At 36.3% G+C, this 15,661-nt stretch overlaps 2 protein-coding genes across 9 annotated transcripts in view; one reads left to right on the forward strand and one right to left on the reverse strand.

The window, feature by feature from the left end:
• The window catches only part of CCNT2 (cyclin T2), a 37,921-nt gene extending 24,065 nt beyond the window's left edge, over positions 1-13,856 (reverse strand). For 2 of the 8 annotated variants that reach the window (XM_011354506.2, XM_011354505.2), the window contains exons 1-2: positions 13,351-13,543; positions 12,486-12,567 (exon numbers count right to left, since the gene is read on the reverse strand). In XM_011354506.2, coding sequence (XP_011352808.1) covers positions 12,486-12,567; positions 13,351-13,508 — 240 coding nt within the window. In that variant the 5' untranslated portion in view covers positions 13,509-13,543. Of the gene's footprint in view, positions 1-7,686; positions 7,694-12,485; positions 12,568-13,350 lie in introns of those variants that run through there. The other 6 variants (XM_023527507.1, XM_023527506.1, XR_895591.2 and 3 more) reach the window with 5 other exon arrangements.
• TMEM163 (transmembrane protein 163) overlaps positions 13,715-15,661 on the forward strand; it is a 370,074-nt gene continuing 368,127 nt past the window's right edge. Inside the window, exon 1 of the mRNA XM_023527515.1 lies at positions 13,715-13,799. The gene's annotated coding sequence lies outside the window, so the exon portion shown is untranslated. The remainder of the gene's footprint in view (positions 13,800-15,661) is intronic.

A 15,661-nucleotide genomic window follows, 5' to 3' on the forward strand; every position in this document is an offset into this window, starting at 1 on the left:
ACACTTTTCTGTACAGAAAAGTGTACATGAAAGTTCACAGTTGCATTATTCACAACACTTTTCTGTACAGAAAAGTGTACATGAAAGTTCACAGTTGCATTATTCACAACAGTCCCAAAATGGAAACAACCCAAATATCCATCAACTGATAAATGGATAAATAAAATGAGCTATGTCCCCACGATGGATGGAATGTTGTTATATTCAGCAGTAAAAAGTAATGATGTACTGATACATGCATGCTGCACCATGTATGGGTCTTTGGAAACATTATGCTAAGACCATATTGCATAATTTCATTTATATGCAATGTCTAGAATATGCAAAGCTATAGAAACAGAGAATGGTCATCCGAAGTTGAGAGAAGGGGAGAAATTGTGAACAGCTAACAGATACAGGGTTTCTATTTGGGGTGATGAAAATATTATAAACTTAGATTGTGATGGTGGTTGTATAACTCTGTAAATATACCCATTGAACTGTACATTCTAAATGGGGGAATTTTATGGTATGTGAATTACATCTCAATAGATGCTTTTTAAAAAAGAGTTAATGTTAAAGTCACTGATTTTAAATATTTAGTGTATGCATACCAACAAAGGAAATTCCAAGGAAACCAAAAGCCCAATTATAGTATAACAAATACTGGTAAACAATGTTCATATTAAGCATGTATAACTTTACTGCACATTTGTTAATTTAAAAGTAGAATTAGGTTTCATTTTCAGAAGGTATAAATCCATTTCCTAAAGAATGATTCACTCTGACATTTAAATTATGCGATTATTTCAGAAAACCATTAGTTTCCTTGTTTGGTTAACAAAAATAAATTGAACAGATGTTTAAGTCTACATAAAGTGAACCATATCATTAATTCAAATAGGTACCCATATTAGGCACTCAAAACACCAATCACTGAATTAAAGCAATACAAAATATCTACAACATCTATCTAAGGGTATGATATCCTCTCTGAATGAATGCGCCATTTAAAGACTGCTACCAAATTATCAGAACTTCCTTTCCTTGTTCTCTGTTTTTTCAAGCATGGAATTCTGTCAGTTTTCATGATCTTAAGATTCTTGACCTGAAAATAATCATTACCATTTTGTTTTTTCAAATTCTAAATGAGTCCTCAATTTAAAATTAGTTTGAATGTGCACACTTCCCTACATAACCCAGTACTAGTGTGAATTCCACTATAATTTTTTTGTTGATAGATACAAATGTCTATACTTTCCATTAGTTAACTGGTATTACTTTTAAGAGTCTATAGCCCAAGCCATTCTTGTCAAATAGAAATGTAATATGAGCCACAAATGTAATTAAGATTTTTCTAGTAACCATGTTAACACAGTAATGAAGCAGGAAATTAACCTAAGTTTCTTTCTCTTCTCCCTCTTAAAAAAAAAAAGCAGTTTCATTTATTTATAAAAAACAATAAATACCAATTTTGCATACAGCTTGTCATAAAATATGCAATTAATGTTTGTGGAAAACCGTTGTGTAAACATACAGCACTATCACTAAGTATAAGCCATTAAAGCCTTAACTTAAATTCCTCGAATATTGTAAGGAAGTAAGTTTTCCATCCTTTTCTCTTCCTTTTCCCCATTCCCTAGAATGTGTATATATGTTTATAATAGAATGTATTGTAATTTAATTTGTTCTTCACTTAAAAAAATTTCCGTAACCAATTTTATGTACTAAAAAATCTTGAGAATTGCTGTTCTGCCTTCAAAGTCAGTTTATAAATGACAAAAAAAGTCTTTACAGAGAGATCTTTGTGTGCCTTGGCCAATGCACTCCAAGACCACACTTAGTTTAGAATCACTACATTACTATACTGTACAAAATGCTGTCTTAGTTCTGGGACAAATGAACTATAAAGCCACCATCAAAGCATATGAACTATCAATACTAACAGACACACATATATGTGTGTGCGCACAGAAAAGCTATGAATTCTTTTAGTATTTTGCAACCATCAAATTTTGAAAAATAAAAAAAGGTGCTTCGTAAAGATTTTATAAAACTTATGTATTATATAGTCAATTAACAGAATCAGCCAACATACGTGTAATCAGGCAGATAGAGCACTATGTTTTAAAATAACATTAAAGCTTTTTGGAAAACTTTCTAGAGTTCTTTTCAGAATTAATTTTGAAAAAAGTCAAAAATATATTATATACTTTTTAACATCTATCGATAAACGATTGCAGATAGATCATCCTCCTGGTTTAACAGAATGAACTGCAAGTGACTTTAATTATTCCTAAAAAAATCATCCTTATCTTCTTAGAAGTTATACATACTAAGCACATTGTAGAGATTGGAAATTAGTGTATCATCTCCTAAAGTGATTAAAGATAACATTTTTAATGTCTCATGTGAAGAATCTGAGAAGACAGTGGCAGTTGATATCCAAATCCCCACAGAAAACTGGAGTACAAGATAACAAAACCAAAATCCCCTGCATGTTAACAACCAAACCGTTTGACAAGGCATTTATAGGAAATCCAGAAATAAAAATGGATGAGGACAAAACAGGCTTCTGTACAACCACAATATCTATACAGTATCAGCATCTACATAACCAGAAGCAAAGGAAAGTTAATGGGGCATGTGCTTGACTTGATAAGAGAAGAATCTCAAAGAAGCCAGATGCAAAAACTAAAGATTAGAAATCGTGGCGGGCCAATTTGAGAACAGCAGCTAAACCTAAGAGGAATTGTCAAGTCCAATGAGTGAGTGGATGCAAGAGGCCTAGAGTAAGCCTTAAAGGACTGAAGCTAACTTTTATGAACTTTTGAAATTCAACTCCCAAAGCTCTATTTCAAGATTCCATGCTGAAGAGAAAAGTCTGGGAACAAAAGCACAATTGTCAGGATAGTTGAAAGGCAAAGAGAAGATAACAGTGAGGGAGGGGAACACACCCAGGAAACCTCAGAAAGCAAGGTACTACATTTCTGAATGTTATGTGAAATGACAGAAAAGGGAGCTCAGTGAAGTTAGAAATGCTTCTCTGAAGTGCTTAAAGCTCAGGAAAACTAATATCTCACGGAAGTGAGTACCAGAAGAGTATTTAGGTCATATAAAAATACTCTAAGAAAAAATTAGAAAAGTTGTCCCCAATCAACAAAATCACACTAGAAAGAATTGCTTAAAAGTTTTTTTTGACAAACAGTAATGGGGAAATTGGATATCCACATGCATTAGAATGAAATCTAATCCTTATCTTAAACCATGTACAAAAATTAACTCATAATGGATCAAACCTAAATATAAGAACTAACCAACTTTAAAACTCTTAGAAGAAAATGGGAAAAGCTTCATGACTTTGGATTTGGCAATGGTTTTTTGGATACAACACCAAAAGCACAGGCAGAAAGCAAAGGAAGAAAAAAATAGGTAAACTGAACTTTATCAAAATTAAAAACTTTCGTGCGTTAAAAAAGTGAAAAGACAGCATACAGAATGGAAGAAAATAGTTGCAAATCATGTATCTGATAAGGAATATCCAGAATAAAGAATTACAACTTAACAATAAAGAATTAAAAATGGACAAATAGCTTTACAAATGAAAATACATAAAAGCCCAAAGAAGATACACAAGTATGTGAAAAGATGCTCAATATCAGCAGCCATCCGAGAAATGCATCAAAACTACGATGAAATAACCACTTCACAGCCATTAGGATGGTTATCAGAAAACCAGAAAAGAGCAAGTGTTAGGAGAAACTGGAACCTTTATGCTAGTGGGCATATTAAGACGGTGCTGTTGCTGTGGAAAACAATATAGCAGTTCCTCAAAAACTTAAACACAGAATTACAATGTGATCCAGTAATTCCACTTCTGGATATATACCCAAAAGAATTGAAAACAAGGACTTGAACAGGTATTTGTATGCTCACATTCATAGGAATAGCCAAAAGGTGAAAGTAATCCAACTGTCCACTGTTAGATAAATAGATTAACAAAATGTGGTATATACATACAATGGAATATTATTCAGCCTTAAAAAGGAAATTCTGACACATGCTATAACATGAATGAATCTTGAAGAAATTACGTTAAATGAAAGAAGTCAAACATGAAAGAACAAATGTTATATGATTCCACTTATACAAGGTACCAGGAATACTGAAATTCACAAAGTAAAATGGGGGAGGGGAAAATGGAGAGTTTAATGACTACAGCGCTTCAGTATGAGAAGTTCTGGAGTTGGATGGTTGTGATGGTTGCACTACAATGTAAATATACTTAATGCCACTAGACTATACAATTAAAAATGGTTAACGGGATACATTTTGTTACATTTTACAATAAAAAACAGAAAATTAAGACAGTAACATACCTCCAAGCTAATAATATATCGAGAAAATGATTCAAAACACAAAAGTAGAAAATATCACATACTGAAAGAGCTCATCACATCTTACTATATCAATGCAGAACAACCAATATTAACATATATTATAATAAAATTACTGGATTTTAAAGGAAAAAAAAGTCTTTTGGCCATTTAGGCAACAATAAATTTTTAAAAAATTAGATCACCACCCAAACTGCCAGCAGTGCTTTATGCCAGAAAAAAGTTGTTATATGTTTAAGATACTCAAGGAAAGAAAGCATGAGCCCCAAATTTTATATCTAGCAAAACTAACCTTGACTATAAAGAACACGGTTTCTCTGGTTTTCAAAACTTCAAAGAGTCAAAAAGACTGTAGAGACTTCAACATGAGCACTGGTAATGAACTATATATATATAGTTCATTATATATATATTGTCATGTGCAGAAAATTAAACGAGGATTAAAAAAAGTTTTTCTAATGGCAATTTAAGACAATGTATACAACTTTTAAAAACCAGGAGTAAGAGGTGAGAGCAAAGCATAAATACTTAACTGTTCTCTGTAAATATATTGGTGGTGGTAGTACTGTTATTCTGAAACATTTGTGTAATGTGGGATTAAGTAAATAAGTGACCATGGGATATTTAAATTCTATCATCCCACATTCTTGAGAACTAAGATTTCTGGTGTGAAAGAAAAGTCACAGAGATGTAATACACACGAGGTTAACTAAAAAATGATGTTTTGAATCAGAATGAACTCCTGAAGTACTTTAAATATATATTTCAAATATATATAAAACAAGGTCTGGTAACATATATTTAACATGTAAATGAATAAACATTTACTATATTGATGTGTACAGTGAATACAAATTGACTGTACTATATTTCCTAACTGCCCATTAAAGATGCCTAGAAACAAGTCCAACATAGTAACAATAAGTACCCCTAGTGTCCAGGTTGTGATCTTGAAATACCACTTGCTACTGAAAAAAAGCAAGTTTCTTAAAGAAATGGTAATTCCAGCTGTGGAGCAGAAAATGTACAAAGGATTTCTTCTTTGGGTAATGAAAATTTCTAAAATCGATGCACAACTCTTGTGAGTACACTAAAAAAACCATTCAATCGTATATTTTCTATGGGTGAAATGTATGATATATGAAATTGTATCTCAACAAAGGTGGTAAATATAGGGCAAGAAACTAGTATTTATCCTTCCTTTCCTATATGAACTGTACCACTGGGTGTCTAAGTAGTAAATGAATCATAGCATTTCATTATAAAAATATTCCAATAAATAAAAGAAATGATAGAATGAGAGCATCACAATGAAAGAATCTAGGCACTGAATATCAACAGCTGCTGACACCACAAAAAGAGAGACAATCAGACATTAGGTGCCTCCTGATGAAAGAACATACCACCACCTGCATTTCTGCTAATGGGATGTAACATGAGTCTGATCAAATTTTGAAAACTGGCAATTTGCAGGGACTACAAGAACAAAGGAACATGATAAATTACACCAAGGATATACAATCAGCAAATTCCAGACAAGTTAGGTCTAATGCCCTATGTCCTTCAACAGGTACGATTTAGATGAAAGGGATGAAAGGAAAACCAGTATACTGAGAAATTTAAAAGACCTAACAAAATTTTAATAATTGGCAAGACTACATTGTGGTATTTAGGAATACAGAATTGGGTGGTAAAACTATAAAGAACTGAAAAAAGTGATTATCATAAGAATGCTGGCTATTTTGTGGAGAGGCAAGGGGTTGATGGTGGGATGGGGCACAGAGAGGCATTTCTGGGGTAGTTAACAAAGTTCGCTTTTTTGACTTGAGTGGGAGTTATCAGGTGGGTTGGCTTATAATAATTCACTAAGCTATATGTTTGTTTGGTGGCTTTGTATTTTTTTTTTATTTTGTAACAAAAAGAACACTTCATACATGCAGTTATGCTGCAGCACTAAAGGACATCCAATAGATGGATTACGACAGGATGTGAAAAGGACCCAAATGTAAGATCAGATATAAAAATTCAGAAGTGAAAGAGTGGAGTTATCTGGGGAATGCTTTATGAAGAGCTGGAACTTTAGCTGAGTCTTAAACCCTGACAGATCACGGTCATACGAAAAGCAAAAAGCAAGCACCATATAGGGGAAAAAAGAAAGAAAAAAAAAGCACAGATATACGATGCATAAATATTAAGACTGATGTATAGCTGAAAGCGAAATTTGTACGTATGGCCTAATTAAAAAAAAAAAAGGGACTTCACTGGATTTTATCCAATGAGGTAAGCAAATCAAAATCCGAGAGTATTTTCATTGTTATTTGTCCACTTGTCTACTTAGAAATCACTGGCATCAACTGCTGGTGTTCTCTATTTCTTAAATGTAATAAAATAGGACAAAAGTGAGAACTAAAGTATGGAATTAGGCAACAGATCTGAGTTCAAATACCAATCACATAATGACTGCTTGGATTTTGGACAAGTCCCGTAGGAACTACATCTGTTTCCTTAGGAGCATAACACTCTAGCTGAGATGAGTCAAGGGCCTGTTACATAGTGTGATCTTAATATAATTTTCATCAATGTAATTTATAGTTGGGAAAAAAACAGAAATCATTTAGGCTAATAATCTCAAATTATAATCCAAGAAACATGTCTTTGATTAGTATCTATCATTGTGAACAGCAAAGACACAGAATACTTCCATTATTGCAGAAAGGTCTACTGGACAACGCTGCAGTATTTCCCAGTACTATTAATGGATTTTGAACATAAGATTCTTGCACTAATTGTTTTATTAAATTAAAAGGCAGAAGTAGAAGTGAGCTATAATATATAAACCACCACTCAGATTTCACAAGACAATTTACTTTAAAAAGTAAAGGAATGAAACACATGCTGATCTGACTCCTAAAAAACATGACCAGAGATTAACAATGGATCATGAGAAACACAAGGGGAAAAACAAAATTTAAACCAATGGTCTTCAAGTTTAAGAGACATTAGTATCACCTGGAAAGCTTGTTAAGGTAAAGAATCTCAGTTCCCACCACATATATTCTGATTACACAAATCAAAAGCATAGGCCCCCAACTCTTGGTCTGCGGCCTGTTAAGAACAGGGCTGCACAGCAAGAGGTGAGCAGTAAGCCAGTGAGCGAAGCTTCATCTGTAATTGCAGCTGCTCCCCTGCGCTAGCATCACTCCTTCAGCACCACCTCAGATCATCAGGCATTAGATTCTCATAGGAGCACCAGTTTCTGGTACCATAAAGGTTGGGGACCGCCGGTTTAAAGCACAGTCCAGTAAAGCACATTTTTAATGAATATTCTGATAGTTCTGATGCAAGTAGTTGGTGAATCACAAAAACTTTATACATATTGCCTTCAGGGAGAAATTTCAGGGCTATGAAGAGATTTCTAGTAACAGATAAATGACAACTGCATGAGCTACAGAGTCTAGATCCGGGTGTGATTTTTGCTTTTGTCACTGTTGCAGTGTGACTTTAGACAAAGTATTTAGACTTTATGATTCTTATCTTCCTTATCTGAATTAAGAAAGAACAGATCACCTTCAAACAAACCTTTAGGAATCTCATACCAAAATAAACTTCAGAAAGAAAAACAAAAAACCAAGAAACTCTTCCCATGAAATCAGTAAATAAATATAGGTGGGCGCTTACCTCCAGATAAACACAAAAGTAGTGAAATAAAACAAAATTAAAGACTGTTAGATTTGATCAACAAAAAAACCACCATAAACAAATTTGAAGACAAACTAGAAAAATATGATTTCAAAGTCATAATAAGCTCAAACTAGTGACTAAGAAACATTAATATTTCACAGAAAGGCAACACTCATTAATAAACTAAATTTAAACTTTAAATTTTAAAAATATCAAAAAGTTTCCCTAAAGCTTTCAATTAAAAAGATTACAAATGTGTTCTTTGTTCTTAAGGTCCTGGGGAATTGCAGATGAACAGGCTGATTTCTTACCAGAACAGATGAAACTCACCAAACACTCAAAAATTAATCTAGCAAAAATAATATGGCTTTAGTCTCCTTTACTCACTTATCTTTTCAGGTTAACAACCTCACCCACTACTGACATTTTGACCAGGTAACTTTTTGTTAGAGGTACTGTCTTGTGCATTGTGGGATGTTTAGCAGCATCCCTGGCTTCTATCCATGAGATGCCAGCAGCACCCCCTCCCCCAACTATGGAAACTAAAAACGTCTCTAGGCACTGTCAAATGTCCTTTGGTGGGCAAAACTGCCCCCTGTTAAGATCTACTGGGTCAAGCTATATTATCTCTTCTGATGCCATCTTAAAAATTACCTCCCTAGAAGTAGCCACACCTAACCCCAAATAAGACCAGTCCAATTCTGTATGTTCTCATTTGCTGCGTGCTACATCTAAGAACTGTGTGTGTGTGTGTGTGTGTGTGTGTGTGTGTGTGTGTGTGTGAATCGTTTTCTGTGCACAAGCATAAAGTATTTCTGAAAAGGGCACACAAATTCTTAACAGCAAATGTTGTAGGGCAGGGGCTTAGACACTTGGAGTGGAGGGAGGTATATCATACACTTTTTTCTTACCGTTTTCATTTACCATATGCCTGCATTAGCTTTCAATAAAAGAAAACATTACAAGTTTGTCTATGTGGGGAGGACATACATAACAGAAAATGTTTAAGGATTCTCATTCAATACAGCTATGCGCAACAGTCTGATCCATTCTATTGACAAATAGTTGCTGAATATCTGCTCCATAAGGAGTACTGGTAACACAACAGTAAGTAAAGCCAATAAGACACCTGCCCCCCGCCCCCTTACAGTGCTTACTTTCTAGTTTGAATACATGTGTGTCGGGGGTGGGTGTTTTTACATTTAACTTTATCTGCATTGCCATGTTTGAGAGAAATTTCAGGCTTTCACAATAAAAAATTAAACAAGACCCTTTAGCCAAACAATTTCTCCCAAATGTTGGTTTTCTTTTACAAAAGGCAATTATGCATGACAATTTCATGAGCAATTTGAGTATAAACAAGCACAGTGTAAACTAGGTAAAATCTACTTTTAAAAAAGTCTTGAATAAATTTCTATTGCAAAGATTATTAAAAATAATAATGGCAGAATGCTACATTATCAGATAAATAGGGCACTTCTCCAGACAGAAAAAAATAACTTTCTTTTAAATGATTTAAGTCTTTATAGAGGAAGAAAGGAATGCAAAAGAACATCCTCAAGTTTTCAGATATCTACTAGTCAAGAGCCAAGTCAAATGAGAAAAATTAAGACTGTAAGCAAAAAGTGGTAATAAAATTTTAGCACAAGCAAATACAAGTTTGCTTATGCGTAGCAGCTGACCAATCTAACTTAGACGCAAAAAATCAAACTCAGATATGAGATATATGATGCATTCTTAGAAGTCATTATACTCATTCCTTAATATCACTAGTTCTGAATACTGTCCTTAATTATTCATGTGCTCTTGGGACCTTAAACAGAATTGCAATACATTTAAATTTAGCATTTCATATATACTGTTCTGACTGATGCAGCTCAAAAAAAGAGGCAAAGGTGCTAAAGAAAGGAAAGAGAAGATTAAAATGACCATGTGAACTGGAGAGGTGCTGTGAGAATAGACCATGACCAAGAAAACAGAAAAGAGTGTGTGCTCTTTACAACCTGATCATACGAGAAACCATTAGACTTAGAATATAAGAAACAAATGCATCATAAACTTGTCTAACCAAATTAATGAACAGAGTGTCTAAGAGAAGCTGGACCAATATCTATTCTAAGACTGACCTTGGGGAGGATGCTCTCTCACTGTACATACCTTGGAGGCACTGTTAGTTCCAGGGCCTTTATATTTTACTAGATTTATCCTGAACTTAACCCAGCAAGGCCATTCTTTATTTACTAATCCCAATTACATAAATCTCACTACATTCAGGGAGCAACAATCTAACCAGGTTATACATAAAAGTTATTTACTGTTGATAGTGATCCAACTCTCCAAGAGAAAACGACAATAGAACTCAATGATAAAAGATAGTTTCTGGGTCACCCAACATGTTGACACTAATTTTATTATTCAATACAACAGCACTTGACTCATGCTTTTTGTAAGTTTTCTATGACATTCCATTATAATCCTATAAAAATTTTTCCCCCAATAATGTGGGGGAGTATGAATTTAAAAGTGACTCACATTCAATTTGAGATCACCCCCTTCACCCTAAAGGAATAGGGGGAAAAAAACAGTGAGGCTGTGCAATTGATGCAAGAGCTATAATACAATTATCAAAACCACTTCCCACATAACAGCAAAGGCAAAAGGACAACAGTTAGATATAAAGGATGCAATGTTACTTTTCAACATAGAAATTAACACCAGATTTCAATGATCCTAATTAACGAGTCAATGTGAAACGCTGAAATTTCCCTTCACACAGATGTAAGACAATACTCTAGCTCTTTATTGACGAATGGCATTTAAATAAAATAGCGAAAGTTTGAATGCAAGTGATCTGGACTTCATCAGTCAACTTAAAGTTAAAACTGTGAATTTTGGTTGTGAGCAAGGTATGTATTCCAAAGCACACCGACCAGGCCATAGAGGCAAATTATGAAAGAGAGAAAGTTCCAATGAGACGTGCAGTCCCGTGGTGAGGTCATTTACTGGAAGTAGAAGAGTAAGCCTGATTCAGCAAATGGGACATCTGTAGCCACATAATGAATTTACAGAACTATTCTGACTCGTGATTTCTACCAGCATTTTCCAGGACTGCTTAAGGAAAGCCCCATTAGTATTCATTAGTTCAGTACCGCCATTGGAGACAATTTAAATAAAAATGTAACTCAATGTAAATGTTAATACCAAAAAAGGCCTCCTCTCTCCTCCAAAACATCATCACTGACCTACCTTCTGTGCACAAGAAATAACTAAGAAAATGGATCAAGAATCATGCAGATTCGAGAGTAGAAGCAACCAAGACTTCAAGAGACCAAAATATATTTTAAAAAACTGTTTAAGATAAACCTATATGCCAATCTAATAAACCAAATTAGACTTATAATCAGAAGAGACTAGAATCCAAATCAAAGTTATAAAGCTTTTCTTTCCAATTCAAAAATATTTTAAGGATCTTTTCAAAGACCGTTTTCTTAGCAAAAAGGTCTTAATGACAATCCACAAATAGCAGTCTTCTGTGGTCCATTTCTCTACACTCACCTTTCAGAATAGGATTCTTAAAATAGCCGTGATAAAAAGACCAAAATACAATAGGAATTAAGGTGGTAATGAATATTTCTAAAAAATACGCAATCTTCTTTGTTAGCAGATGGAACACAGTACAGATGTTATTCTCAAAAGAACAGACCAAATTCACCTTTCATAACTTAAAAAATTCAACTGAACACCATAACTCAATTTGCCAAGATTTACAGGTTATGTTCAAAGTCAGTGCCTTAGCACTGAAAGGTAAATTTTACTTTAAAACTAATTCTATACACATATGCAAGCCTCTGACATAGATCTGAGCAAGATTTGGTGTTTCAATCACCAAAAATTTAAGTAGATGACTAATGCTAATATGTAATAAACAGGAAAGTTTGTCATCTTAAGAAATTATTGTTACCAAATGAAATATTTCTGCTAAACATTTAACTCTTTTAAAAGGTCATTTCAAACTGTTACAACTAAACCCAATTCACACTTTTTGAAATGAGTCTAACGCAGTTAAGGTGTACAACAAAATGACTAGGCTTGCACAAATACACTGTATGTTACTATGTGAAATTACACAAATGTTAAATATAAAATTTAAGTGACTACCAATACAATAATCCTTTGAGTAAAGAAACGTTTCTTATTTATCTTTTAGCTCAAAAGACCTGGCAGAGCCTTACACAGTCCCTGGCACCTTGCTACAAATGAAAAAAACAAACCAGAAAGTTTTGAAGCAAAACGTTCATCATGAGATTTACTTTCACTGTTTATTTAGAGCCCTGAATCCAATGGTAAAATCCATAATCAAGTTTTCTCTATATAACGGTTTACTTAAAATTTGGTTGTAGTAAAAACAGAAAATAAAACAGTACTTACATTTTTATTGAATTTGGTGAAAGAATGGTACATATAAAACCTGTGCATATAAACGATCGCAGTGTTTATTGTAAGCTGAGAACTGAAACATAACATTTAGGAAATATCTGAGGAAAACATGATCTCATTTCCAAAACAATTTTGATGGAAAATTCCCAATCTACGGTTCTTTTCCAATGTTTGCCATTAACACAAAAACAAACCGAAACCCGTAAGAAAATAAACAAAACCCCGCAGGGTGGTAGTGATAGGGTAGGGAGGCTCGACGTCAAATAAATAGTAGCAATAACGACCGCTGAGCATTTCATTCTAATATTGCTATTAACGCGAGCCCAGGAGGATTTATCAGTGTCTACGACTGAAACAGTTGAAACGCGCGCGCACACTCCTACAAAACCACGCCAAGAACATAAAGACCTCCAGTGCGCTCCCAAGGTACTAGAGCCATCAAACAGGCAGGGAGCTCGGGGAAAGATTGCGAACACTTACGCCTTTCGGCATCGCTAACACTCCTACATCTCAAATCCTTCTCGGATAAGAATTCCAAGCCGCCGCTTCTTTCCTGCTATAATTCCTAATCCTCTCTCGCCTCGGCGGCACTCCCATCCCCCGCCGCCACCATGCGCGGCCCCAAACAGATTACACAACGCAGCCTCCCAGCCCGCATTCCCGGACTCCTCTCCTTTCCTCCATTGGCCGCGAGCGGCCTTCCGAGCCCGAGCCTGTCTTCCCTTACAGCGCGGTCGAGGCCCACCGAAGGTCGTAGCAGCGGCGCCATATTCGCGGGACACCAGGCCCGGCGACCGGGCAGGTAGCGAGGGGGACAGGGCGTGAGCAACAGAGAGCCAAGAATAGGAAAGGATACACATTGAGACGCTGTCCCATGTCCTGGATGAGGTTGGCCGCCTGCTGGCGGCACGAGAGCTCTTCATCCGCCTCCACTCCGCAGCGGCGGCTCGGCGTGTTCTCCAGCTGTTCCCGAGTAAAGAACCAGCGAGAAGAAGCTCTACGGCCCGACGCCATGACACTTCCTCCTCCGCCCGCTCCCTCACCCACCCCCGCCCCTCCCGGCTCGCGGACTCCCCGCCAAGGCCGCGCGACCCCGCCCCACTCCGCTTGCCGTAGACCACGCACCGCCCCCTTTCACCCCCCGCCACCGCCCGTGCGCGTGCGCGGGGGCCGCCCTGCCGGCTCGCGCTAGTCTTTTGCTTTCTTTTTCCTGTCTCGGACCGCGCTCTCGCGCACGGGACCACAATGCTCCGCGCCGCTTGTCATTTGGAGGCGCCCGAAGGCGGGGCTAGGCGGAAGGAAAAGGTCGGCGCGGTGCATGCCGGGCCTGGGATTAGTGGGGCAAAGGGGCGGGGAGGAGAAGAAGGAGGAGGCTGGCCTGGGGCCCGGTGGTGAGAGGGAGGCGGGGGGGCGGGGCGCGGCTGCGCCCTGGGCCTGGGTGTGGTCTGTGAAGTTCGGGCGGGTTCTTGCGCCGGTAGTATGGCGGCGCTTCAAAAAGAAAAAAAGCCTGCTTTTGTCGCCGCCGCATGCCACTACCTCCAGGTTGCTATAACAGTGGTCTGCTAAATTTCGTAGGCTTTTGACTCTCGTGTCAACGATAAATACCCTCCGCCCAACGGGCGGCTGTGAGAAGGACGTACCTGGGAAAGTGCGTAAGAACACTCCACGTTTGTGTCGCCGTTGAGTGCTTTTTTTTAATCCCCCGTTGTCTTATTTGAATCTCACAACCACACAGGCCGTAGGTTTATTTTCTTTTTTCATTACTTGCCAAGAGTTATCTAATTAGTAACTAGTGGAACTGAGTTTCTAAGCTAGGTTTTGAGTTCCTATCAATACTGTTTTTAAACCCCTCCACGACTTAAAAGGTTAGAAAAAAGACAATTCAAGAGGCACCGAGTATAAATTTTATTTTTAGCATTTGATACAGTAACTGCGCAAATTGGTTGACTAACCTTTTCGCCTGTTTTTGTAACTGGGAAATTGGTAGGTTTGTGGCTCTGAGCCAGCGTTTATTGTGTATCAAAAAAGTTTCTATTTCTAAATTTTTTAACTTTGTCAAAGACCTAAGAGTATTGGAAGACATACTTCTAAAGGGCAAATGATATCATTTTTAAGTGAGTTCATCATTAAAACGGCAGGCTTTTAAAATCGTTTTGGGCTCAGTGCACTGCTGCATCTTGGCTATGTACCCCTAACGCTACAGAAGTGAGCTATTGATTTGGCTGTAGCAGGCTATTATCGTGAACAGCTTGTCTGTATAACCTCGTTTCCTACCTGCATTGCTTGTCTCACGTCTTATGCTGCTTAGAAGTTTAAAGATTGATTTAAAGCAAAGTTTATAAAGTGTCTTTCTCCAACCCTCATTTATGATAACTGAACAAATTAGGAATCAAAGAACTTCCTCAACTTGATAAAAGAACATTTATAAAAACCTTGCAGCTAGCATCATATTTGGTGGTGAAGAAAACTAGCTTTCCTTCAAAGTCAAGGATGTCCCTTTTCACCACTCTTTTCAACATGATACTGGAAGTCCTAGCCAATAAAATAAGAAAAGGAAATAAAAGGTAAACAAATTGGGAAGGCAGAAATAAAACTGACTTTGTTCACAGTTGACAATTGTTTATGTAGAAAGTCTCAAAAGTATAAAAAAAGCTGAAACTAATAAGTGATTACAACAAGACTAAGATACAAGCTTAATGCAGAAGAGTCAATTGTTTTCCTATATAAGAGCAATGTACAATTGAAGTTAGAAATTAAAAACAGTACCCTTTACAAAAAGTAATATTTAGATATGACCTTAAAATATGTACTGGACCTATATGTAAAAAACTATAAAACATTGATTAAGGAAATGAAAAAATAATAAATGGAAGGGCTATTCTGGGTTCATGGATTAGAAAACAATATCTTTGGATGTTAATTCTTTCCAGCTTGACCCACAGATTCAATCCCAATCAAAATTTTAGCAAGTAATTTTGTAGTTATCAAGAAATTGATTCTAAAGTTTATGTGGAAAGGCCAAAGAACCAAAATATCCAACACTGTCAAAAACTTGGACTGAAATCTCCCAACCTCAAAGCTACAGTAATAAAGATAGCATATATTGGCAAAAGAAAAGACACAGCAATCAATGGATGAGAGTAGAGATTCCAGGACTAGACCTGCAC

The sequence above is a fragment of the Pteropus vampyrus genome, unplaced genomic scaffold (assembly GCF_000151845.1).
Source record: "Pteropus vampyrus isolate Shadow unplaced genomic scaffold, Pvam_2.0 Scaffold17, whole genome shotgun sequence".
Taxonomy (NCBI): domain Eukaryota; kingdom Metazoa; phylum Chordata; class Mammalia; order Chiroptera; family Pteropodidae; genus Pteropus; species Pteropus vampyrus.